The sequence below is a fragment of the Ranitomeya variabilis genome, chromosome 1 (genome assembly GCF_051348905.1).
Source record: "Ranitomeya variabilis isolate aRanVar5 chromosome 1, aRanVar5.hap1, whole genome shotgun sequence".
NCBI classification, from domain to species: Eukaryota; Metazoa; Chordata; class Amphibia; order Anura; family Dendrobatidae; genus Ranitomeya; species Ranitomeya variabilis.
In genome coordinates this window covers 182,894,604-182,919,433 of record NC_135232.1, presented here as the reverse complement: position 1 = coordinate 182,919,433, position 24,830 = coordinate 182,894,604, and the positions used below count along the sequence as shown (strand labels likewise).

Sequence of the window (24,830 nt, the reverse complement as noted above, 5' to 3'; positions counted from 1 at the left end):
GTACATCATGTAAATTATACAGTACAAGGAAGCGAATCACCTCCTGATGAACGGGAGTCATGCGCATGGTCACTTGTGTCCAATACTGCGGCTTATTCATAGCCAATGGTGTAGAGTCAATTCCCTTCAGAGGGATAGGAACTTCCAGAGGCTCCAGACTAAAACCGCAGCGTTTAGCAAATGACCAATCCATAAGACTCAGGGCAGCGCCTGAATCCACATAGGCATCGACGGAAATGGAAGACAGTGAAAAAATCAGAGTCACAGACAAAATGAACTTAGGCTGCAGAGTACCAATGGCAAAAGATTTATCAACCCTTTTTGTGCGTTTAGAGCATGCTGATATAACATGAGCTGAATCACCACAATAAAAACACAATCCATTTTTCCGCCTATAATTTTGCCGTTCACTTCTGGACTGAATTCTATCACATTGCATAGTCTCAGGTGCCTGTTCAGAAGACACCGCCAACTGGTGCACGGGTTTGCGCTCCCGTAAACGCCGATCAATCTGAATGGCCATAGCCATCGACTCATTCAGACCTGTAGGCGTAGGGAACCCCACCATAATATCCTTAATGGCCTCGGAAAGACCATTTCTGAAGTTAGCAGCCAGGGCGCACTCATTCCACTGAGTAAGCACCGACCATTTCCGAAATTTTTGACAATATATTTCCGCTTCATCATGCCCCTGAGAGAGGGCTAATAAAGCCTTTTCAGCCTGAATCTCCAGGTTGGGTTCCTCATAGAGCAATCCCAATGCCAGAAAAAACGCATCCACATTGAGCAATGCAGGATCCCCTCGTGCCAATGCAAATGCCCAATTCTGAGGGTCGCCCCGCAGGAAAGATATTACAATCCTGACCTGTTGAGCAGGGTCTCCAGAGGAGCGAGATTTTTAAGAAAGAAACAATTTACAATTGTTCCTGAAATTCAGGAAGGTAGATCTATCTCCAGAAAAGAACTCTGGAATAGGAATTCTAGGTTCAGACATGGGAGTGTGAACAACAAAATCCTGTATGTTTTGAACTTTTGCCGCGAGATTACTCAGGCTGGAAGCCAAACTCTGGACATCCATGTTAAACAGCTAATATCAGAGCCATTCAAGGGTTAAGAGGAGGTAAGAAGCAGCTAGACAGCAATTAAGGGCTAGGCAGCAAAACTCTGAAGGAAAAAAAAAAAAAAAATTTCCCTTAAACACTTCTTTTTCTCCTGCTTCAGCCCAAACAATTAACACTTTGTGGGCCGGCTATACTGTCATGAATCCCCATGGCTAGGGATAGCAAGGGACAAGCAAAGTAATACAAAATATCGGACGAGCTCTAGGGTGATGGAACCTGGGCTTACCGCTGCCCTACGCCTGACAAACGCAACTAGAGATAGCCAGGGAGCGTGCCTACGTTGGTTCTAGATGCCACGCACCAGCCTAAGAGCTAACTAGTACTGCAGAGAAAATAAGACCTCACTTGCCTCCAGAGGAATGAACCCCAAAAGGTATAGTTGCCCCCCACATGTATTGACGGTGAAATGAGAGGAAGGCACACACATAGAGATGATATATATAGGTTCAGCAAATAGAGGCCCGCTGTAAACTAGAAAGCAGAACGATACAAAAGGGGACTGAGCGGTCAGCAAAAAACCCTAATAAAAAAAAAACCATCCTGAGATTTACAAGAACCCATGTGCCAACTCATGGCACATGGGGAGAACCTCAGTCCACCAGAGCTACCAGCTAGCATAGAGACATAATAAGCAAGCTGGACAAAAAACCAAACAACTGAAAATCAGCACTTAGCTTATCCTGAAAGATCTGGGAGCAGGTAGGCAGGAACCAAACAGAGCACATCTGAATACATTGATAGCCGGCAAGGGAATGACAGAAAGGCCAGGTAAAATAGGAAACACCCAGCCTCTGATGGACAGGTGGAAACCAAAGGCCGCAACCCACCAAAGTCACCCAGTACCAGCAGTAACCACCAGAGGGAGCCCACAAACAGAATCCACAACACATATCTACACCTGAGTTCTGAACCACCCAGAGTTTAAGGGGAAAAGAAAGGCAAAACACACTGCAGAGAAAAAAAAATGGTCTCAGAACTTCTCTTTTCCCTCTATTGAGATGCATTAACACTTTTTGGGCCAGCTGTACTGTTATGGACCTGGTGGTTAGGTGCACCCGGAATGACCTGATAGTTAAACACGGAATCGGGACGAGCTCTGGGGAAATGGGAACTCTGCTGACCGCAAACCCTACTCCTATCAACACAAACTAGAAATAGCCGTGGAGCGTGCCTGACTCTGCCTAGATGCCTCTGCACAGCCTAAGAGCTAACTACCCCTAAAGAAAGGAAACAAAGCCTCACTTGCCTCAGAGAAATTCCCCAAAGGTAAAAGCAGCCCCCCACAAGTATTGATTGTGAGTTAAGAGGAAATCACAAACACAGGATGAAATAGGCTTTAGCAAAGGAGGCCAGTCTAACTAAACAGATTGAGGATAGAAAAGGGATCTTTGCGGTCAACACAAAAAACTACAAAAACCACGCAGAGTGTGCAAAAAGGACCCCCGCACCGACTCACGGTGCGGTGGTGCCACTCTGCACCCCCAGAGCTTCCAGCTAGCCAGGCAGTTTCATGATAGCAAGCTGGACTAGAACTTAGCAAGAAAAACCATATGCAACAAATGAACAAGCACGAACTTAGCTTCTGCTGGAGTAGACAGGTCCTCAGAAAGATCCAGGAGAGATCTGAACCAGTACTAAGACATTGACAGCTGGCATAGAGTAACGATCTGAGTGGAGTTAAATAGAGAATCCAGCCTAGCCCTAAACGAGGGCAGCTGGGGAAGGAATCTCAGAACCAGCAGCTCCACTCACAGCCACCAGAGGGAGTCCACGGACAGAACTCACCGAAGTACCAGTCATGACCACAGGAGGGAGTTCGAGAACGGAATTCACAACAGCTACCCAAATCAGGCATCCTAGACAGGGGTATACCATAGAAAGTATACAAACTTATAATTATCACTTGTGTCTTTCTAAAGGAGCCATATAAAATACTAGGCATTGCTTTATTTTTCCTGGTATCCATATTAAAGAGTCAAATAAATAAAATTCATCTAAATCATGTGTCCTATAAACCTTCTAAACTGAGAAATGACTTTCACACACTACCAGCATAGATATATAGTATGTGCAGACAGGTTTATATCATCTTTACCTGATAAAAAACACTTCCAAATTTTCCTCTATGGTTTCCAGTTCTTGCTTCTTCTCTTCCAGTGTGTTTTCAAATGATTTTTTTATTTCCTCCCTATTGTACATGGAACATATATCATTATCTCATATGTAAATGTATAATTATCAGCAATTTGAGGAGCATTAGTGAACAAATTCCCTCTCTTGGCGTCCAATCAAAATACTTTGCCAATAGTTTTAAACTACATCACACAAATGATACAATTTTGTCGACGTGGAGCTACCACTAGAGGGCGCTCACTGTATATGGACAGAAGAAACCTAGAAGGCTGGCGGCATAAATACACCTGATGATCCATCTGCCCGAATAATTTACTTTTGATATACCTCTATCCCAGACTTGTTTCATGATATAATGACTGGAAAATTTTCTATTTTTGAGCCTTCATATTTTTCTCCCCGTCTTCCAAGAGCCATGTTCTTTTATTTTTTGGTTTACGTAGTCATTTGATGACTTGATTTTTTGTGGATCGAGTTGTAGTTTTAAATTACACCGTTCACTTTACCATATTTACTTTACTGAAAAACGCGAAAAAATTCCAAAAGTGGTAAAATGGTGTTAGAAAACCACAATTCATTACAGCATTCATTATTAGGTAAAAATGGCCAGCGGTATTCTTCTTTGGGTCAGTTAGAAGATGGTGATAGCAAACTTATAAGGATTTTTTTAAATTTAGTGGTTAAAAATAATGTAAAACTTTGCAAATAAAAGAATTTGGTTTGTGACACCATGTTCCGAGACCTGTAACTGTAGACCTGAGCTTTCTGTTTTATGGATGCCATTTTGGCGCACATGCAACGTTTCAATTTATTTTTACTGCATTTTTTATGGGCGGTACAACAACTGGATAAATTATACTCTTGTGTTTCGACTCTTTTTGGTGTTTTACATATTTTTTAAAAATTTATTTATATCTTAATAGATTATTGGACGTTTACAGACCCGGTGATATCAAATGCGTTTATTTAAGTTCTTTTTTTTAAATATGAAAAAGGGGGGCTATTGAAACTTTTTATTTTTTTTTATAAATGTTTTAAAAAGTGACTTAAGAAATGTCCATAAGCGGATTTTTTTTTCCAAATTTGCAATTTTTTTTCACCACTTAAATAAAATAAAAACTATCATGTTTTGGTAGCTCCATAATCATAATGACCTGGAGAGTCAAACACTAAGTATAAAATTCCCCAAAATATGTGCGGCATTACATTTTTTTGACAATTTTGGCACACTTGGATTTTTTTCCTGCTTTCTAGCACATCACATGATAAACTGAATAGTGTCATTCAAAAAGACAACTCAAAAAAACAGGCTTTTGTATGTTCATATGTCTGTGAACATAAAATCACTGTGTTGAGGCTACTTTCACACTAGTCAGTCGGTACGGGCCGTCGCAAACCGTCGGCCCGATGTACCGACGGACAGTGTGTTAATGTAGCACAATGTGGGCAGCGGATGCAGTTTTACAACGCATCCGCTGCCCATTGTGAGTTCCGGGCAGGAGGGGGCGGAGTTTAGGCCGCGCATGCGCGGTTGAAAATGGCGGACTCGACGCACAAAAAAAGTTACATGGAACTTTTTTGTGCCGATGGTCCGCCAAAACATGACGCATCCGTCGCACGACGGATGCAACGTGTGGCAATCCGTCGCAATGCGTCGCTAATTAAAGCCTATGGAGAAAAAGCGCATCCTGCGGGCAACTTTGCAGGATGCGTTTTTTCTCCAAAATGACGCATTGCGACGTGCGTCGAACGACGCTAGTGTGAAAGTAGCCTTAAATAGGTAAAAGGCTGCAGGTGGAGCTGACAACTGTTATAGGCAGATGACTGGTGTGTATCCACCTGGCATGGTGCCACCACATGCTGTTGTCATCTGGTCAGTGTGCTTGGGAAGTCTGAGACACTACCCCTGCCCTGGTCTGGTCCATCTACGATAAGGGGGGATTATCTCAGTTACCGTAGAGCAGTGTACATAGTCCAGCCTGAAACGACACCTCCTGCTCTTAGATGGACCAGCCCACAGCAGGGGTAGTGTCTCAGACTTCCAAAGCACACTGTGCGTAGAGAAGGCGGTAGTAAATTTCATACTTGTTGAGATGCTTGGAATTCAGAATAACAGCACCAGAAACATAAAAAAGGAGAGAAACAGATATTTAACCTGTCAATCATGTATTTCTGATGTTTTATTGTGAGGTAGAGGGCTGCTGTAAATTCATTTACTGTTGATTTTCTAACCACACAGCACACACTAAATATTCTAAAAATAAACTGCAAGAAAATGTTTTTATTTTTTTATATGGACCCTAACATGGTTCCTATAGGAACTATAACTTGTCCAGCATAATACAATCTCACCTCGGACTGTGTACATTGCTACATCCAAAACGGTAAGATGGCGTTTGTACCCCCACCCCGTGTGACGCCACAGAAAGCAAGACAAGACCTATGTCATCATACTGCCCACACTCCTTCATTGGCTGAAAAAATGGCGGTTCAAGCGTCATACGAAACGCGACTTTGGCGCCAAGATCGCCGACCGCATGTCCGATCCCACACTGGGATCGGCTCGGGCTTCACGAAACCCGACTTTGCCTAAAAGTCGGCGATTTCTGAAAATGACCGATCCGTTTCGCTCAACCCTAATCACCTGTACTTTGTGTCACCCCCACCTTATTGTAGATTGTAAGCTCTTACAAGCAGGCTCGTCATTATTTTCGTTTTAATTATTGTATTATCTATAACTGCATTACAAAAGACGGTATATGACGGTATATATACAACGGTATATGAACCTCTGAATTGTAAAGCGCTGCTGAATATGTTGGCGCTCTATAAAGAAAGATTATTATTATTATTATATTATTAGATTAACCCTATATTTGCAGGATAATAGCATTTGCAGGTCACAAATTCCCTTTAAGATCATTTTTCTTTTTCTCACTTGAATTAGTCAAATAACAACTCCTCTAATGTTTGTTAACCCATAAAAACTCTTTGGCATCTTTGTAAATAAACTATGATCCATGAGCTGAGCTTCCCCCCGTAATGGCAGCTACCTGTGTATATATATATATATATATATATATATATATATATATATATATATCACGTGCAGACAGGTTATATATTATCTGTCCTGAATACAGTGATGATCACACATTGGAGAAACGGAAACATCTACATCATGATGTCATCTATAAGGATTACTTATATTAGATCAGAAGTTTTCTTCACTTACATTTTCGCTATCCAGTTTTTTGTGAATTCTGTATGCTTCCCCGATTCTGTTATCTCGGTGGTGTTCTCACTATTGTACAAGAAAGGTACATCGACTTGTGATAAATGGTCAAAAACTCATTTGTACAACAAGCAAATAGCTTTATAATCTATTTTATCAGAGAAATATGCTTCCTTCTCCACTTATGAGCCACTTCTACTCCCCCACCTCCTGAACTCACTGTCCACTCTGAAGAGAAAGGATGTATAGTGCCCTGCGGCAGCCACTACAAGTAGACAGTCAGCTCCATAAGAACCTGCGGCCGCCACCACCACTGACATTAGCTGACTGCCGAGAGTGACAGGAGCCAGACCTCAGCCGATCAGACACTGATGACCTATCCTAAGGATAAGCCATCAATGTAAACGTAGTGGACAACCGCTTTCAAGACGAATCGGTAGCACTACAAGTCTCAGCATAACTCTGGACTAAATGTAAGAATTTTTAAATCTATAAATGTAGCAATTAGGATTTTTGATGAGCATTGATGCCAGGAGCAGACACAGACAGAAAAGTGCCTTGTACAAGAATATTAGCCCCCCCCCCCCCCCCCGCTTAAAGGGACACTGTCACCTGAATTTGGAGGGAACAATCTTTAGACATAGGGGCGGGGTTTTCGGGTGTTTGATTCACCCTTTCCTTACCCGCTGGCCGCATGCTGGCTGCAATATGGGATTGAAGTTCATTCTCTGTCCTCCATAGTACACGCCTGCGCAAGGCAAGATTGCCTTGTGCAGGCATGTACTACGGAGGACAGAGAATGAACTTCAATCCAATATTGCAGCCAGCATGCAGCCAGCGGGTAAGGAAAGGGTGAATCAAACACCCGAAAACCACGCCCATATGACTGAAAATTGTTCCCTCCAAATTCAGGTGACAGTGTCCCTTTAAATGAGCAAAGAAATACAGCGGGGGTCTCATGGCCTCATAGACCCGACTTTTATTTATATGTATGGTGGAATAGTAGGGGTTAATAAAAGCTCGTTATTTTCTGTCACGAGGAAAAGCTGGTATTTTCCTGTTTTTTCTGGTTTATGGGCGCCTTTTTTTTAACGGTTTTCCATTGGTTGCCGGGGTGTTTGGCGCCCGTTTATTGAACTATTTAACCCCTTAACGACCGCCGATACGCCTTTTAACGGCGGCCGCTAAGGGTACTTAATCCACAGCGCCGTTAATTAACGGCGCTGTGGAAAAAGTGAATAGCGCCCCCCAGAGTCGGATTTTCTCTGGGGTCTCGGTTGCCGAGGGTAGCCGAGACCCCAGAGAACATGATTCGGGGGGTTTTTACCGACCCCCGAGTTGCGATCGCCGGCAATTAACCGTTTACCGGCGGTCGCAACAAAAAAAAAAAACGCGATTTGCCGTTTAATTTCTCTGTCCTCCGATGTGATCGCACATCGGAGGACAGAGAAATGTGGTCCCCGATGGCCCCCAATAGCCCCCCAATACTTACCTACCTCCCCCGGTGCTCCTCGTGTCTCCCCATGGGCGCCGCCATCTTTTTTCCGGGAAAAAATGGCGGGCGCACGCGCAGTGCGCCCGCCGCCCGGCACCCAGATGTTCTTTGGGGTCTCGGCTGCCGGGGGTAGCCGAGACCCCAAAGAACATGATCGGGGTCGGTTTGCACCGACCCCTGCTTTGCGATCACCGGTAATTAACAGTTTACCGGCGACCGCAAAAAAAAAAAAAAAAAAAAAAAAGCGATCAGTTATTTCTCTGTCCTCTGATGTGATCGCACATCAGAGGACAGAGAAATAGGGGGATTCGGGGACCCTATCATACTCACCCGGGGTCCCTGGGTCCTCTTCTGTCTTCTCCTGCCAGCCGGCTTTTTCATCATGGCGGGCGCATGCGCAGTGCGCCCGCCATCTGCTGCCATCTGCCGGCCGGCAGGAGAAGACAAGTTGGGGCTAAAATTAGGGTTAGGGTTAGGGTTAGAGTTAGGGTTAGGGTTAGGGTTAGAGTTAGGGTTAGGGTTAGGGTTAGGGTTAGAGTTAGGGTTAGGGTTAGGGTTAGGGTTAGAGTTAGGGTTAGGGTTAGGGTTAGAGTTAGGGTTAGGGTTAGGGTTAGGGTTAGGGTTAGAGGTAGGGTTAGGGTTGGGGCTAAATTTAGGGTTAGGGCTAGGGTTAGGGTTAGGCTACTTTCACACTAGCGTTTTTTGGCTTCCGTCGCAATGCGTCGTTGGAGAAAAAAACGCATCCTGCAAAAGTGCTTGCAGGATGCGTTTTTTCTCCATTGGCTTGCATTAGCGACGCATTGCGACGGATTGCCACATGTCGCATCCGTCTTGCGACGGATGCGTCGTGCTTCGGCGGACCGTCGACACAAAAAAAACTACATGTAACTTTTTTGTGCGACGTGTCCGCCATTTCCGGCCGCGCATGCGTGGCCGGAACTCCGCCCCCGCCTCCCCGCACCTCACAATGGGGCAGCGGATGCGTTGAAAAAACAGCATCCGCTGCACCCGTTGTGCGGCGCTTACAACGCTAGCGTCGGTACGTCGGCCCGACACATTGCGATGGGCCGAGTACGACGCTAGTGTGAAAGTAGCCTTAGGCTTCTTTCACACTTGCGTCGGTACGGGGCGGTCGCAATGCGTCGGCCCGATGTACCGACGCACGTTGTGAAAATTGTGCACAACGTGGGCAGCGGATGCAGTTTTTCAACGCATCCGCTGCCCAGTCTATGTCCTGGGGAGGAGGGGGCAGTGTTATGGTTCTCAATGGCAAGAGAACATAGCCCAGCAAACATAAGAACTAGCTCTTGGAAGGATGGAACCTAAACTGACCATGAACTAAACCTGCCGCACAACTAACAGTAGCCGGGTAGCGTAGCCTGCGTTTTATCCCTAGACGCCCAGCGCCGGCCGGAGGACTAACTAATCCTGGCAGAGGAAAATATAGTCCTGGCTCACCTCTAGAGAAATTTCCCCGAAAGGCAGACAGAGGCCCCCACAAATATTGGCGGTGATTTTAGATGAAATGACAAACGTAGTATGAAAATAGGTTTAGCAAAATTGAGGTCCGCTTACTAGATAGCAGGAAGACAGAAAGGGCACTTTCATGGTCAGCTGAAAACCCTATCAAAACGCCATCCAGAAATTACTTTAAGACTCTAGTATTAACTCATAACATCAGAGTGGCAATTTCAGATCACAAGAGCTTTCCAGACACAGAAACGAAACTACAGCTGTGAACTGGGACAAAATGCAAAAACAAACAAGGACAAAAGTCCAACTTAGCTGGGAGTTGTCTAGCAGCAGGAACATGCACAGAAAGGCTTCTGATTACAATGTTGACCGGCATGGAAGTGACAGAGGAGCAAGGCTAAATAGCGACTCCCACATCCTGATGGAAACAGGTGAACAGAGAGGATGATGCACACCAGTTCAATTCCACCAGTGGCCACCGGGGGAGCCCAAAATCCAATTTCACAACAGTACCCCCCCCCTCAAGGAGGGGGCACCGAACCCTCACCAGAACCACCAGGGCGATCAGGATGAGCCCTATGAAAGGCACGGACCAAATCGGAGGCATGAACATCAGAGGCAGTCACCCAAGAATCATCCTCCTGACCGTATCCCTTCCATTTGACCAGATACTGGAGTTTCCGTCTGGAAACACGGGAGTCCAAGATTTTTTCCACAACGTACTCCAACTCGCCCTCAACCAACACCGGAGCAGGAGGCTCAACGGAAGGCACAACCGGTACCTCATACCTGCGCAATAATGACCGATGAAAAACATTATGAATAGAAAAAGATGCAGGGAGGTCCAAACGGAAGGACACAGGGTTAAGAATCTCCAATATCTTGTACGGGCCGATGAACCGAGGCTTAAACTTGGGAGAAGAAACCCTCATAGGGACAAAACGAGAAGACAACCACACCAAGTCCCCAACACAAAGCCGAGGACCAACCCGACGCCGGCGGTTGGCAAAAAGCTGAGTCTTCTCCTGGGACAACTTCAAATTGTCCACTACCTGCCCCCAAATCTGATGCAACCTCTCCACCACAGCATCCACTCCAGGACAATCCGAAGATTCCACCTGACCAGAAGAAAATCGAGGATGAATGTTGTGAATTTGCTTTTTACTCCCTCTAGTGGTTACTAGTTTTTTGACTCTGGTTTTTCTGTCATTCCTTTTATCCGCACCTGGGTCGTTAGTTAGGGGTGTTGCTATATAAGCTCCCTGGACCTTCAGTTCAATGCCTGGCAACGTAGTTATCAGAGCTAGTCTGCTGTGCTCTTGTCTACTGATCCTGGTTCCAGTTATATCAGCTAAGTCTGCCTTTTGCTTTTTGCTATTTGTTTTGGTTTTGTATTTTTGTCCAGCTTGTTCCAAATCTATATCCTGACCTTTGCTGGAAGCTCTAGGGGGCTGGTGTTCTCCCCCCGGACCGTTAGATGGTTCGGGGGTTCTTGAATTTCCAGTGTGGATTTTGATAGGGTTTTTGTTGACCATATAAGTTACCTTTCTTTATTCTGCTATCAGTAAGCGGGCCTCTCTGTGCTAAACCTGGTTCATTTCTGTGTTTGTCATTTCCTCTTACCTCACCGTCATTATTTGTGGGGGGCTTCTATCCAGCTTTGGGGTCCCCTTCTCTGGAGGCAAGAAAGGTCTTTGTTTTCCTCTACTAGGGGTAGCTAGATTCTCCGGCTGGCGCGTGTCATCTAGAATCAACGTAGGAATGATCCCCGGCTACTTCTAGTGTTGGCGTTAGGAGTAGATATATGGTCAACCCAGTTACCACTGCCCTATGAGCTGGATTTTCGTATTCTGCAGACTTCCACGTTCCTCTGAGACCCTCGCCATTGGGGTCATAACAGTTTGCCAGGCCAGTATTAAATGTTTAATGCATTGCAGAAGAGGGATTATAAGAAAGAAGATTCTGAGTTTTTTTTTTTTTTTTCTTCTTCCCCTTTACCTCAGAGTGGCTATGCTTGCTGCAGACATGAATGTCCAGACCTTGATTACAAGTGTGGACCAGCTGGCTACTCGTGTGCAGGGCATACAAGACTATGTTATCAGAAATCCTAGGTCAGAACCTAAAATACCGATTCCTGAACTGTTTTCCGGAGACAGGTTTAAGTTTAGGAATTTCGTGAATAATTGTAAATTGTTTTTGTCCCTGAGACCCTGTTCATCTGGAGATTCTGCTCAGCAAGTAAAAATTGTGATTTCGTTCTTACGGGGCGACCCTCAGGATTGGGCTTTTTCGCTGGCGCCAGGAGATCCGGCATTGGCTGATCTTGATGCGTTTTTTCTGGCGCTCGGTTTACTTTATGAGGAACCCAATCTTGAGATTCAGGCAGAAAAGGCCTTGCTGGCTATGTCTCAGGGGCAGGACGAGGCTGAAGTGTATTGCCAAAAATTTCGGAAATGGTCCGTGCTGACACATTGGAACGAGTGTGCACTGGCCGCTAATTTTAGAAATGGCCTTTCTGAAGCCATTAAGAATGTTATGGTGGGTTTTCCCATTCCCACAGGTCTGAATGACACTATGGCACTGGCTATTCAAATTGACCGGCGGTTGCGGGAGCGCAAAACCGCAAATTCCCTCATGGTGTTGTCTGAACAGACACCTAATTCGGTGCAATGTGATAGAAAAACCGCAAATTCCCTCATGGTGTTGTCTGAACAGACACCTGGTTTAATGCAATGTGATAGAATCCTGACTAGAAATGAGCGGAAAATTCATAGACGCCGGAATGGCTTGTGCTACTACTGTGGTGATTCTACACATGTTATCTCAGCATGCTCTAAACGTATAGCTAAGGTTGTTAGTCCTGTCACCGTTGGTAATTTGCAACCTAAATTTATTCTGTCTGTAACTTTGATTTGCTCACTGTCATCTTATCCTGTCATGGCGTTTGTAGATTCAGGTGCTGCCCTGAGTCTTATGGATCTCTCATTTGCTAAGCGCTGTGGTTTTATTCTTGAACCATTAGAAAATCCTATCCCTCTTAGGGGTATTGATGCTACACCATTGGCAGAAAATAAGCCGCAGTATTGGACACAGGTTACCATGTGCATGACTCCTGAACACCGCGAGGTGATACGTTTTCTCGTTCTACATAAAATGCATGATTTGGTTGTTTTGGGGCTGCCATGGTTACAGACCCATAATCCAGTCCTTGACTGGAAGGCTATGTCAGTGTCTAGTTGGGGCTGTCGTGGTATTCATGGGGATTCCCTGCCTGTGTCTATTGCTTCTTCTACGCCTTCGGAAGTTCCGGAGTATTTGTCTGATTATCAGGATGTCTTCAGTGAGTCTGAGTCCAGTGCACTGCCTCCTCATAGGGACTGTGACTGTGCTATAGATTTGATCCCAGGCAGTAAATTTCCTAAGGGAAGACTGTTTAATCTGTCGGTACCTGAACATACCGCTATGCGTTCATATATCAAGGAGTCTCTGGAGAAAGGACATATTCGTCCGTCTTCTTCCCCTCTTGGTGCGGGATTCTTTTTTGTGGCAAAAAAGGACGGATCTTTGAGACCTTGTATTGATTATCGGCTTTTAAATAAGATCACTGTCAAATTTCAGTATCCTTTACCGCTGTTGTCTGACTTGTTTGCCCGGATTAAGGGTGCCAAGTGGTTCACCAAGATAGACCTTCGTGGTGCGTACAACCTTGTGCGCATTAAGCAAGGTGATGAATGGAAAACCGCATTCAATACGCCCGAAGGTCATTTTGAGTACTTGGTGATGCCTTTTGGGCTCTCCAATGCGCCTTCAGTTTTTCAGTCCTTTATGCATGACATTTTCCGGAAGTATCTGGATAAATTTTTGATTGTTTATCTGGATGATATTTTGGTTTTTTCTGATAATTGGGATTCGCATGTGGAGCAGGTCAGGTTGGTCTTTAAAATTTTGCGTGAAAATTCTTTGTTTGTCAAGGGCTCAAAGTGTCTCTTTGGTGTACAGAAGGTTCCCTTTTTGGGGTTCATTTTTTCCCCTTCTGCTGTGGAGATGGACCCAGTCAAGGTCCGAGCTATTCTTGATTGGACTCAGCCCTCGTCAGTTAAGAGTCTTCAGAAGTTCTTGGGCTTCGCTAACTTCTACCGTCGTTTTATCGCTAATTTTTCTAGCATTGTGAAACCTTTGACGGATATGACCAAGAAGGGCTCCGATGTAGCTAACTGGGCTCCTGCTGCCGTGGAGGCTTTCCAGGAGTTGAAACGCCGGTTTACTTCGGCGCCTGTTTTGTGCCAGCCTGACGTCTCACTTCCCTTTCAGGTTGAGGTGGATGCTTCGGAGATTGGGGCAGGGGCCGTTTTGTCGCAGAGAGGCCCTGGTTGCTCTGTTATGAAACCTTGTGCCTTTTTCTCTAGGAAGTTTTCGCCTGCCGAGCGAAATTATGATGTGGGCAATCGGGAGTTGTTGGCCATGAAATGGGCATTTGAGGAGTGGCGTCATTGGCTCGAGGGTGCTAAGCATCGTGTGGTGGTCTTGACTGATCACAAAAATCTGATGTATCTCGAGTCTGCTAAACGCCTTAATCCGAGACAGGCCCGCTGGTCATTGTTTTTCTCCCGCTTTGATTTTGTTGTCTCGTATTTACCAGGTTCAAAGAATGTGAAGGCCGATGCTCTTTCTAGGAGCTTTGTGCCTGATGCTCCTGGAGTCGCTGATCCTGTTGGTATTCTTAAAGATGGAGTTATCTTGTCAGCTATTTCTCCGGATCTGCGACGTGTGTTGCAGAGATTTCAGGCTGATAGGCCTGAGTCTTGTCCACCTGACAGACTGTTTGTCCCGGATAAGTGGACCAGCAGAATCATTTCCGAGGTTCATTCCTCGGTGTTGGCAGGTCACCCGGGAATTTTTGGCACCAGAGATCTGGTGGCCAGGTCCTTTTGGTGGCCTTCCTTGTCAAGGGATGTGCGGTCATTTGTGCAGTCCTGTGGGACTTGTGCTCGAGCTAAGCCTTGCTGTTCTCGTGCCAGCGGTTTGCTCTTGCCCTTGCCTGTCCCGAAGAGACCTTGGACACATATCTCCATGGATTTCATTTCTGATCTTCCGCTATCTCAGGGCATGTCCGTTATCTGGGTGATATGTGATCGCTTCTCCAAGATGGTCCATTTGGTTCCTTTGCCTAAGCTGCCTTCCTCTTCCGATCTGGTTCCTGTGTTTTTCCAGAACGTGGTTCGTTTGCACGGCATCCCTGAGAATATTGTGTCAGACAGAGGATCCCAGTTCGTTTCCAGGTTCTGGCGATCCTTTTGTAGTAGGATGGGCATTGATTTGTCGTTTTCGTCTGCTTTCCATCCTCAGACTAATGGACAGACGGAGCGAACCAATCAGACTTTGGAGGCTTATTTGAGGTGTTTTGTCTCTGCTGATCAGGACGATTGGGTGACATTCTTGCCGTTGGCTGAGTTTGCCCTTAATAATCGGGCTAGTTCCGCCACCTTGGTTTCGCCTTTTTTCTGCAACTCTGGTTTCCATCCTCGCTTTTCTTCGGGTCATGTGGAGCCTTCTGACTGTCCTGGGGTGGATTCTGTGGTGGATAGGTTGCAGCAGATCTGGAATCATGTGGTGGACAACTTGAAGTTGTCACAGGAGAAGGCTCAGCGCTTTGCCAACCGCCGCCGCGGTGTGGGTCCCCGACTACGCGTTGGGGATTTGGTATGGCTTTCTTCCCGCTTTGTTCCTATGAAGGTCTCCTCTCCCAAATTTAAACCTCGTTTTATTGGGCCTTACAAGATATTGGAAATCCTTAATCCTGTATCTTTTCGTCTGGATCTTCCTGTGTCGTTTGCTATTCACAATGTATTTCATAGGTCCTTGTTGCGGCGGTACATTGTGCCTGTAGTTCCTTCTGCTGAGCCTCCTGCTCCTGTGTTGGTTGAGGGCGAGTTGGAGTACGTGGTGGAGAAGATCTTGGATTCTCGCCTCTCCAGGCGGAGGCTTCAGTACCTGGTCAAGTGGAAGGGCTATGGTCAGGAGGATAATTCCTGGGTGGTCGCCTCTGATGTTCATGCGGCCGATTTAGTTCGTGCCTTTCATGCCGCTCATCCTGATCGCCCTGGTGGTCGTGGTGAGGGTTCGGTGACCCCTCACTAAGGGGGGGGTACTGTTGTGAATTTGCTTTTTACTCCCTCTAGTGGTTACTAGTTTTTTGACTCTGGTTTTTCTGTCATTCCTTTTATCCGCACCTGGGTCGTTAGTTAGGGGTGTTGCTATATAAGCTCCCTGGACCTTCAGTTCAATGCCTGGCAACGTAGTTATCAGAGCTAGTCTGCTGTGCTCTTGTCTACTGATCCTGGTTCCAGTTATATCAGCTAAGTCTGCCTTTTGCTTTTTGCTATTTGTTTTGGTTTTGTATTTTTGTCCAGCTTGTTCCAAATCTATATCCTGACCTTTGCTGGAAGCTCTAGGGGGCTGGTGTTCTCCCCCCGGACCGTTAGACGGTTCGGGGGTTCTTGAATTTCCAGTGTGGATTTTGATAGGGTTTTTGTTGACCATATAAGTTACCTTTCTTTATTCTGCTATCAGTAAGCGGGCCTCTCTGTGCTAAACCTGGTTCATTTCTGTGTTTGTCATTTCCTCTTACCTCACCGTCATTATTTGTGGGGGGCTTCTATCCAGCTTTGGGGTCCCCTTCTCTGGAGGCAAGAAAGGTCTTTGTTTTCCTCTACTAGGGGTAGCTAGATTCTCCGGCTGGCGCGTGTCATCTAGAATCAACGTAGGAATGATCCCCGGCTACTTCTAGTGTTGGCGTTAGGAGTAGATATATGGTCAACCCAGTTACCACTGCCCTATGAGCTGGATTTTCGTATTCTGCAGACTTCCACGTTCCTCTGAGACCCTCGCCATTGGGGTCATAACAGATGAAACCCCGAATTACAGAAAAAGGGAGACACCAAGGTGGCAGAACTGGCCCGATTATTGAGGGCAAACTCCGCTAAAGGCAAAAAAGCAACCCAATCATCCTGATCTGCAGACACAAAACACCTCAAATATGTCTCCAAGGTCTGATTCGTCCGCTCGGTCTGGCCATTAGTCTGAGGATGGAAAGCAGACGAGAAAGAGAAATCTATGCCCATCCTAGCACAGAATGCTCGCCAAAATCTAGACACGAATTGGGTACCTCTGTCAGAAACGATATTCTCCGGAATACCATGCAAACGGACCACATTTTGAAAAAACAGAGGAACCAACTCGGAAGAAGAAGGCAACTTAGGCAGGGGAACCAAATGGACCATCTTAGAGAAACGATCACACACCACCCAGATGACAGACATCTTCTGAGAAACAGGAAGATCCGAAATAAAATCCATCGAGATGTGCGTCCAGGGCCTCTTCGGGATAGGCAAGGGCAACAACAATCCACTAGCCCGAGAACAACAAGGCTTGGCCCGAGCACAAACGTCACAAGACTGCACGAAGCCTCGCACATCTCGAGACAGGGAAGGCCACCAGAAGGACCTTGCCACCAAATCCCTGGTACCAAAGATTCCAGGATGACCTGCCAACGCAGAAGAATGAACCTCAGAAATGACTTTACTGGTCCAATCATCAGGAACAAACAGTCTACCAGGTGGGCAACGATCAGGTCTATCCGCCTGAAACTCCTGCAAGGCCCGCCGCAGGTCTGGAGAAACGGCAGACAATATCACTCCATCCTTAAGGATACCTGTAGGTTCAGAATTACCAGGGGAGTCAGGCTCAAAACTCCTAGAAAGGGCATCCACCTTAATATTCTTAGAACCCGGCAGGTAGGACACCACAAAATTAAACCGAGAGAAAAACAACGACCAGCGCGCCTGTCTAGGATTCAGGCGTCTGGCGGACTCAAGATAAATTAGATTTTTGTGGTCAGTCAATACCACCACCTGATGTCTAGCCCCCTCAAGCCAATGACGCCACTCCTCAAAAGCCCACTTCATGGCCAAAAGCTCCCGATTCCCAACATCATAATTCCGCTCGGCGGGCGAAAATTTACGCGAGAAAAAAGCACAAGGTCTCATCACGGAGCAATCGGAACTTCTCTGCGACAAAACCGCCCCAGGTCCGATTTCAGAAGCGTCGACCTCAACCTGAAAAGGAAGAGCAACATCAGGCTGACGCAACACAGGGGCGGAAGAAAAGCGGCGCTTAAGCTCCCGAAAGGCCTCCACAGCAGCAGGGGACCAATCAGCAACATCAGCACCCTTCTTAGTCAAATCAGTCAATGGTTTAACAACATCAGAAAAACCAGCAATAAATCGACGATAAAAGTTAGCAAAGCCCAAACATTTCTGAAGACTCTTAAGAGAAGAGGGTTGCGTCCAATCACAAATAGCCTGAACCTTGACAGGATCCATCTCGATGGAAGAGGGGGAAAAAATATATCCCAAAAAGGAAATCTTTTGAACCCCAAAAACGCACTTAGAACCCTTCACACACAAGGAATTAGACCGCAAAACCTGAAAAACCCTCCTGACCTGCTGGACATGAGAGTCCCAGTCATCCGAAAAAATCAAAATATCATCCAGATACACAATCATAAATTTATCCAAATAATCACGGAAAATGTCATGAATAAAGGACTGAAAGACTGAAGGGGCATTTGAAAGACCAAAAGGCATCACCAAATACTCAAAGTGGCCCTCGGGCGTATTAAATGCGGTTTTCCACTCATCCCCCTGCTTAATTCGCACCAAATTATACGCCCCACGGAGATCTATCTTAGAGAACCACATGGCCCCCTTTATGCGAGCAAACAAATCAGTCAGCAGTGGCAACGGATATTGATATTTAACCGTGATTTTATTCAAAAGCCGATAATCAATGCACGGCCTCAAAGAGCCATCTTTCTTAGCCACAAAGAAAAAACCGGCTCCTAAGGGAGATGACGAAGGACGAATATGTCCCTTTTCCAAGGACTCCTTTATATATTCTCGCATAGCAGCATGTTCAGGCACAGACAGATTAAATAAACGACCCTTAGGGTATTTACTACCCGGAATCAAATCTATGGCACAATCGCACTCCCGGTGCGGAGGTAATGAACCAAGCTTAGGTTCTTCAAAAACGTCACGATATTCAGTCAAGAATTCAGGAATCTCAGAGGGAATAGATGATGAAATGGAAACCACAGGTACGTCCCCATGCGTCCCCTTACATCCCCAACTTAACACAGACATAGCTTTCCAGTCAAGGACTGGGTTATGAGATTGCAGCCATGGCAATCCAAGCACCAACACATCATGTAGGTTATACAGCACAAGAAAGCGAATAATCTCCTGGTGATCCGGATTAATCCGCATAGTTACTTGTGTCCAGTATTGTGGTTTATTGCTAGCCAATGGGGTGGAGTCAATCCCCTTCAGGGGTATAGGAGTTTCAAGAGGCTCCAAATCATACCCACAGCGTTTGGCAAAGGACCAATCCATAAGACTCAAAGCGGCGCCAGAGTCGACATAGGCATCCGCGGTAATAGATGACAAAGAACAAATCAGGGTCACAGATAGAATAAACTTAGACTGTAAAGTGCCAATTGAAACAGACTTATCAAGCTTCTTAGTACGCTTAGAGCATGCTGATATAACATGAGTTGAATCACCGCAATAGAAGCACAACCCATTTTTTCGTCTAAAATTCTGCCGTTCACTTCTGGACAGAATTCTATCACATTGCATATTCTCTGGCGTCTTCTCAGTAGACACCGCCAAATGGTGCACAGGTTTGCGCTCCCGCAGACGCCTATCGATCTGGATAGCCATTGTCATGGACTCATTCAGACCCGCAGGCACAGGGAACCCCACCATAACATCCTTAATGGCATCAGAGAGACCCTCTCTGAAATTCGCCGCCAGGGCGCACTCATTCCACTGAGCAAGCACAGCCCACTTACGGAACTTCTGGCAGTATATTTCAGCTTCGTCTTGCCCCTGAGATAGGGACATCAAGGCCTTTTCCGCCTGAAGTTCTAACTGAGGTTCCTCATAAAGCAACCCCAAGGCCAGAAAAAACGCATCCACATTGAGCAACGCAGGATCCCCTGGAGCCAATGCAAAAGCCCAATCCTGAGGGTCGCCCCGGAGCAAGGAAATCACAATCCTGACCTGCTGAGCAGGATCTCCAGCAGAGCGAGATTTCAGGGACAAAAACAACTTGCAATTATTTTTGAAATTTTGAAAGCAAGATCTATTCCCCGAGAAAAATTCAGGCAAAGGAATTCTAGGTTCAGATATAGGAACATGAACAACAAAATCTTGTAAATTTTGAACTTTCGTGGTGAGATTATTCAAACCTGCAGCTAAACTCTGAATATCCATTTTAAACAGGTGAACACAGAGCCATTCCAGGATTAGAAGGAGAGAGAGAGAGAAAGGCTGCAATATAGGCAGACTTGCAAGAGATTCAATTACAAGCACACTCAGAACTAAAGGAAAAAAAAAAAAAAAAAAAAAAAAAAAATCTTCAGCAGACTTCTCTTTTCTCTCCTTTCTCTGTTAATTAATTTAACCCTTTGTGGCCGGTCAAACTGTTATGGTTCTCAATGGCAAGAGAACATAGCCCAGCAAACATAAGAACTAGCTCTTGGAAGGATGGAACCTAAACTGACCATGAACTAAACCTGCCGCACAACTAACAGTAGCCGGGTAGCGTAGCCTGCGTTTTATCCCTAGATGCCCAGCGCCGGCCGGAGGACTAACTAATCCTGGCAGAGGAAAATATAGTCCTGGCTCACCTCTAGAGAAATTTCCCCGAAAGGCAGACAGAGGCCCCCACAAATATTGGCGGTGATTTTAGATGAAATGACAAACGTAGTATGAAAATAGGTTTAGCAAAATTGAGGTCCGCTTACTAGATAGCAGGAAGACAGAAAGGGCACTTTCATGGTCAGCTGAAAACCCTATCAAAACGCCATCCAGAAATTACTTTAAGACTCTAGTATTAACTCATAACATCAGAGTGGCAATTTCAGATCTCAAGAGCTTTCCAGACACAGAAACGAAACTACAGCTGTGAACTGGAACAAAATGCAAAAACAAACAAGGACAAAAGTCCAACTTAGCTGGGAGTTGTCTAGCAGCAGGAACATGCACAGAAAGGCTTCTGATTACAATGTTGACCGGCATGGAAGTGACAGAGGAGCAAGGCTAAATAGCGACTCCCACATCCTGATGGAAACAGGTGAACAGAGAGGATGATGCACACCAGTTCAATTCCACCAGTGGCCACCGGGGGAGCCCAAAATCCAATTTCACAACAGGGCAGAGTTACGGCCACGCATCCGCGGAAATGGCGGACGCGACGTACAAAAAAAAGGTTACATTGAACTTTTTTTGTGACGACGGGGGCTAAAGTTATGGTTAGGGTTGGGGCTAAAGTTAGGGTTGGGGCTAAAGTTAGGGTTAGAGTTGGGATTAGGGTTAGGGTTTGGATTAGGGTTGGGATTAGTGTTACGTTTGGGATTAGGGTTGGGATTAGGGTTAGGGTTGGGATTAGGGTTAGGGGTGTGTTGGATTTAGGGTTTTGATTAGGGTTATGGTTAGGGTTGAGATTAGGGCTGTTTTGGGGTTAGGGTTGTGATTATCGTTAGGGTTGTGATTAGGATTATGGATCGGGTTGAGATTAGGGTTAGGGCTGTGTTGGGGTTAGGGTTGGAGTTAGAATTGGGGGGTTTCCACTGTTTAGGTACATCAGGGGGTCTCCAAACACGACAGCCAATTTTGCGCTAAAAAAGTCAAATGGTACTCCCTCCCTTCTGAGCTCTGCCGTGCGCCCAAACAGTGGTTTACCCCCACATATGGGGCATCAGCGTACTCGGGATAAATTGGACAACAACTTTTGGGGTCCAATTTCTCCTGTTACCCTTGTGAAAATAAAAACTTGGGGGCTAAAAATCTTTTTTGTTGGAAAAAAATATATTTTTTTATTTTCACTACTCTGCATTATAAATTTCTGTGAAGCACTTGAGCTTTCAAAGTTCTCACCACATATCTAGATAAGTTCCTTAGGGGGTCTAGTTTCCAAAATTTGGTCACTTGTGGGGGTTTCTACTGTTTAGGTACATTAGGGGTCTGCAAACGCAACATAACGCCCGCAGACAATTCTATCAAAGTCTGCATTCCAAAATGGCGCTCCTTCCCTTCCGAGCTCTGCCGTGCGCCCAAACAGTGGTTTACCCCCACATATGGGGTACCAGCATACTCAGGACAAATTGGACAACAACTTTTGGGGTCCAATATCTCTTGTTACCCTTGTGAAAATAAAAATTTGGGGGCTAAAAAAATCTTTTTTGTGGGAAAAAAATATTTTTTATTTTCACTACTCTGCATTATAAACTTCTGTGAAGCACTTGGGCATTCAAAGTTCTCACCACATATCTAGATAAGTTCCTTGGGGGGTCTATTTTCCAAAATGGTGTCACTTGTTGGGGGTTTCTACTGTTTAGGTACATTAGGGGTCTGCAAAGGCAACATAACGCCCGCAGACAATTCTATCAAAGTCTGCATTCCAAAATGGCACTCCTTCCCTTCCGAGCTCTGCCGTGCGCCCAAACAGTGGTTTACCCCCACATATGGGGTACCAGCATACTCAGGACAAATTGGACAACAACTTTTGGGGTCCAATTTCTCTTGTTACCCTTGTGAAAATAAAAATTTGGGGGCTAAAAAAATCTTTTTTGTGGGAAAAAAAATATTTTTTATTTTCACTACTCTGCATTATAAACTTCTGTGAAGCACTTGGGCATTCAAAGTTCTCACCACATATCTAGATAAGTTCCTTGGGGGGTCTATTTTCCAAAATGGGGTCACTTGTTGGGGGTTTCTACTGTTTAGGTACATTAGGGGTCTGCAAAGGCAACATAACGCCCGCAGACAATTCTATCAAAGTCTGCATTCCAAAATGGCACTCCTTCCCTTCCGAGCTCTGCCGTGCGCCCAAACAGTGGTTTACCCCCACATATGGGGTACCAGCATACTCAGGACAAATTGGACAACAACTTTTGGGGTCCAATTTCTCTTGTTACCCTTGTGAAAATAAAAACTTGGGGGCTAAAAAATCTTTATTGTTAAAAAATATATATTTTTTATTTTCACGACTGCATTATAAACTTCTGTGATGCACTTGGGCATTCAAAGTTCTCACTACACATCTAGATAAGTTCCATGGGGGGTCTAGTTTCCAAAATGGGGTCACTTTTGGGGGGTTTCTGCTGTTTAGGCACATCAGGGGCTCTCCAAACGCGACATGGCGTCCGATCTCAATTCCAGTCAATTTTGCATTGAAAAGTCAAATGGCGCTCCTTTGCTTCCGAGCTCAGCCATGCGCCCAAACAGTGGTTTACCCCCACATATGGGGTGTCGGCGTACTCAAGACAAATTGTACAACAGCTTCTGGGGTCCATTTTCTCCTGTTACCCTTGGTAAAATAAAAATTTGGAGGCAAAAAGATCATTTTTGTAGAAAAAATGCGATTTTTTTATTTTCACGGCTCTACGTTATAAACTTCTGTGAAGCACCTGGGGGGTTTAAAGTGCTCACCACACATCTAGATAAGTTCCTTAAGGGGTCTAGTTTCCAAAATGGTGTCATATGTGGGGGGTCTCTACTGTTTAGGCACATCAGCGGCTCTCCAAACGTGACATGGCGTCCGATCTCAATTCCAGCCAATTCTACATTGAAAAAGTAAAACGACACTCCTTCTCTTCCAAGCTCTGCGGTGCGCCCAAACAGTGGTTTACCCCCATATATGGGGTATCGACGTACTCAGGAGAAATTGCACAACAACTTTTGTGGTCTAATTTCTCCTGTTACCCTTGTGAAAATAAAAATTTTGGGGCAAAAAGATCATTTTTGTAGAAAAAATGAGATTTTTTATTTTCACGGCTCTACGTTATAAACTTCTGTGAAGCACTTGGGGGTTCAAAGTGCTCACCACACATCTAGATAAGTTCCTTAAGGGGTCTAGTTTCCAAAATGGTATCACTTGTGGGGGGTTTCCACTGTTTAGGCACATCAGGGACTCTCCAAAAGCGACATGGCATCCGATCTCAATTCCAGCCAATTCTGCATTGAAAAAGTCAAACGGTGCTCCTTCACTTCCAAGCTCTGCGGTGCGCCCAAACAGTGGTTTACCTCCACATATGGGGTATCGACGTACTCAGGAGAAATTGCACAACAACTTTTGTGGTCTAATTTCTCCTGTTACCCTTGTGAAAATAAGAATTTGTGGGCTAAAAAATCATTTTTGTGAAAACAAATGCGATTTTTTTATTTTCACGGCTCTACGTTATAAACTTCTGTGAAGCACTTGGGGGTTCAAAGTGCTCACCACACATCTAGATAAGTTCCTTGGGGGGTCTAGTTTCCAAAATGGTGTCACTTGTGGGGGGTTTCCACTGTTTAGGCACATTAGGGGCTCTCCAAACGCGACATGGCGTCCGATCTCAATTCCAGCCAATTCTGCATTGAAACAGTCAAACGGTGCTCCTTCACTTCCAAGCTCTGCGGTGTGCCCAAACAGTGGTTTACCTCCACATATGGGGTATCGGCGTACTCAGGAAAAATTGCACAACAAAATTTGTGGTTAAATTTCTGTTTTTACACTTGTGAAAATTAAAAAAAATGGTTCTGAAGTAAAATGTTTGCAAAAAAAAGTAAAATGTTCATTTTTTTCTTCCACATTGTTTTAGTTCCTGTGAAGTACGTAAAGGGTTAATAAACTTCTTGAATGTGGTTTTGAGCAGCTTGAGGGGTGCAGTTTTTTGAATGGTGTCACACTTGGTTATTTTCTATCATATAGACCCCTCAAAATCACTTCAAAGGTGATGTGGTCCCTAAAAAAAACATGGTGTTGTAAAAATGAGAAATTGCTGGTCAACTTTTAACCCTTATAACTCCCTAACAAAAAAAAAAATTGTTTCCAAAATTGTGCTGATGTAAAGTAGACATGTGAGAAATGTTATTTATTAACTATTTTTTGTGACATATCTCTCTGATTTAAGGGCATAAAAATACAAAGTTTGAAAATTGCAAAATTTTAAAAATTTTCGCCATATTTCCATTTTTTTCATAAATAATCGCAAGTAATATCGAAGAAATGTTACCACTAACTTGAAGTACAACATGTCACGAAAAAACAATCTCAGAATCAGCGGGATCCGATAAAGCGTTCCAGAGTTATAACCTCATAAAGTGACACTGGTCAGAATTGTAAAAATTGGCTCGTCATTAAGTACCAAATTGGCTCTGTCACTAAGGGGTTAAACTCCTGCTTCATGGAATTCTCCTCATTCTGCCGTCACTGGAAGAAAAGAAGAGCCCACCCTCCCTCCCATTTTTTATGTAATTCCCGTCGT

The 24,830-nt window shown here is 45.1% G+C and overlaps 1 protein-coding gene across 4 annotated transcripts in view; it reads right to left on the bottom strand.

Annotated features, from left to right (window-relative positions):
* The window catches only part of LOC143793827 (uncharacterized), an 85,452-nt gene that overhangs the window by 25,116 nt on the left and 35,506 nt on the right, over nt 1–24,830 (bottom strand). For all 4 annotated transcript variants that reach the window (XM_077280798.1, XM_077280799.1, XM_077280800.1 and 1 more), the window contains 2 exons: nt 6,490–6,558; nt 3,217–3,309 (listed from right to left, as the gene is read on the bottom strand). In XM_077280798.1, coding sequence (XP_077136913.1) covers nt 3,217–3,309; nt 6,490–6,558 — 162 coding nt within the window. The remainder of the gene's footprint in view (nt 1–3,216; nt 3,310–6,489; nt 6,559–24,830) is intronic.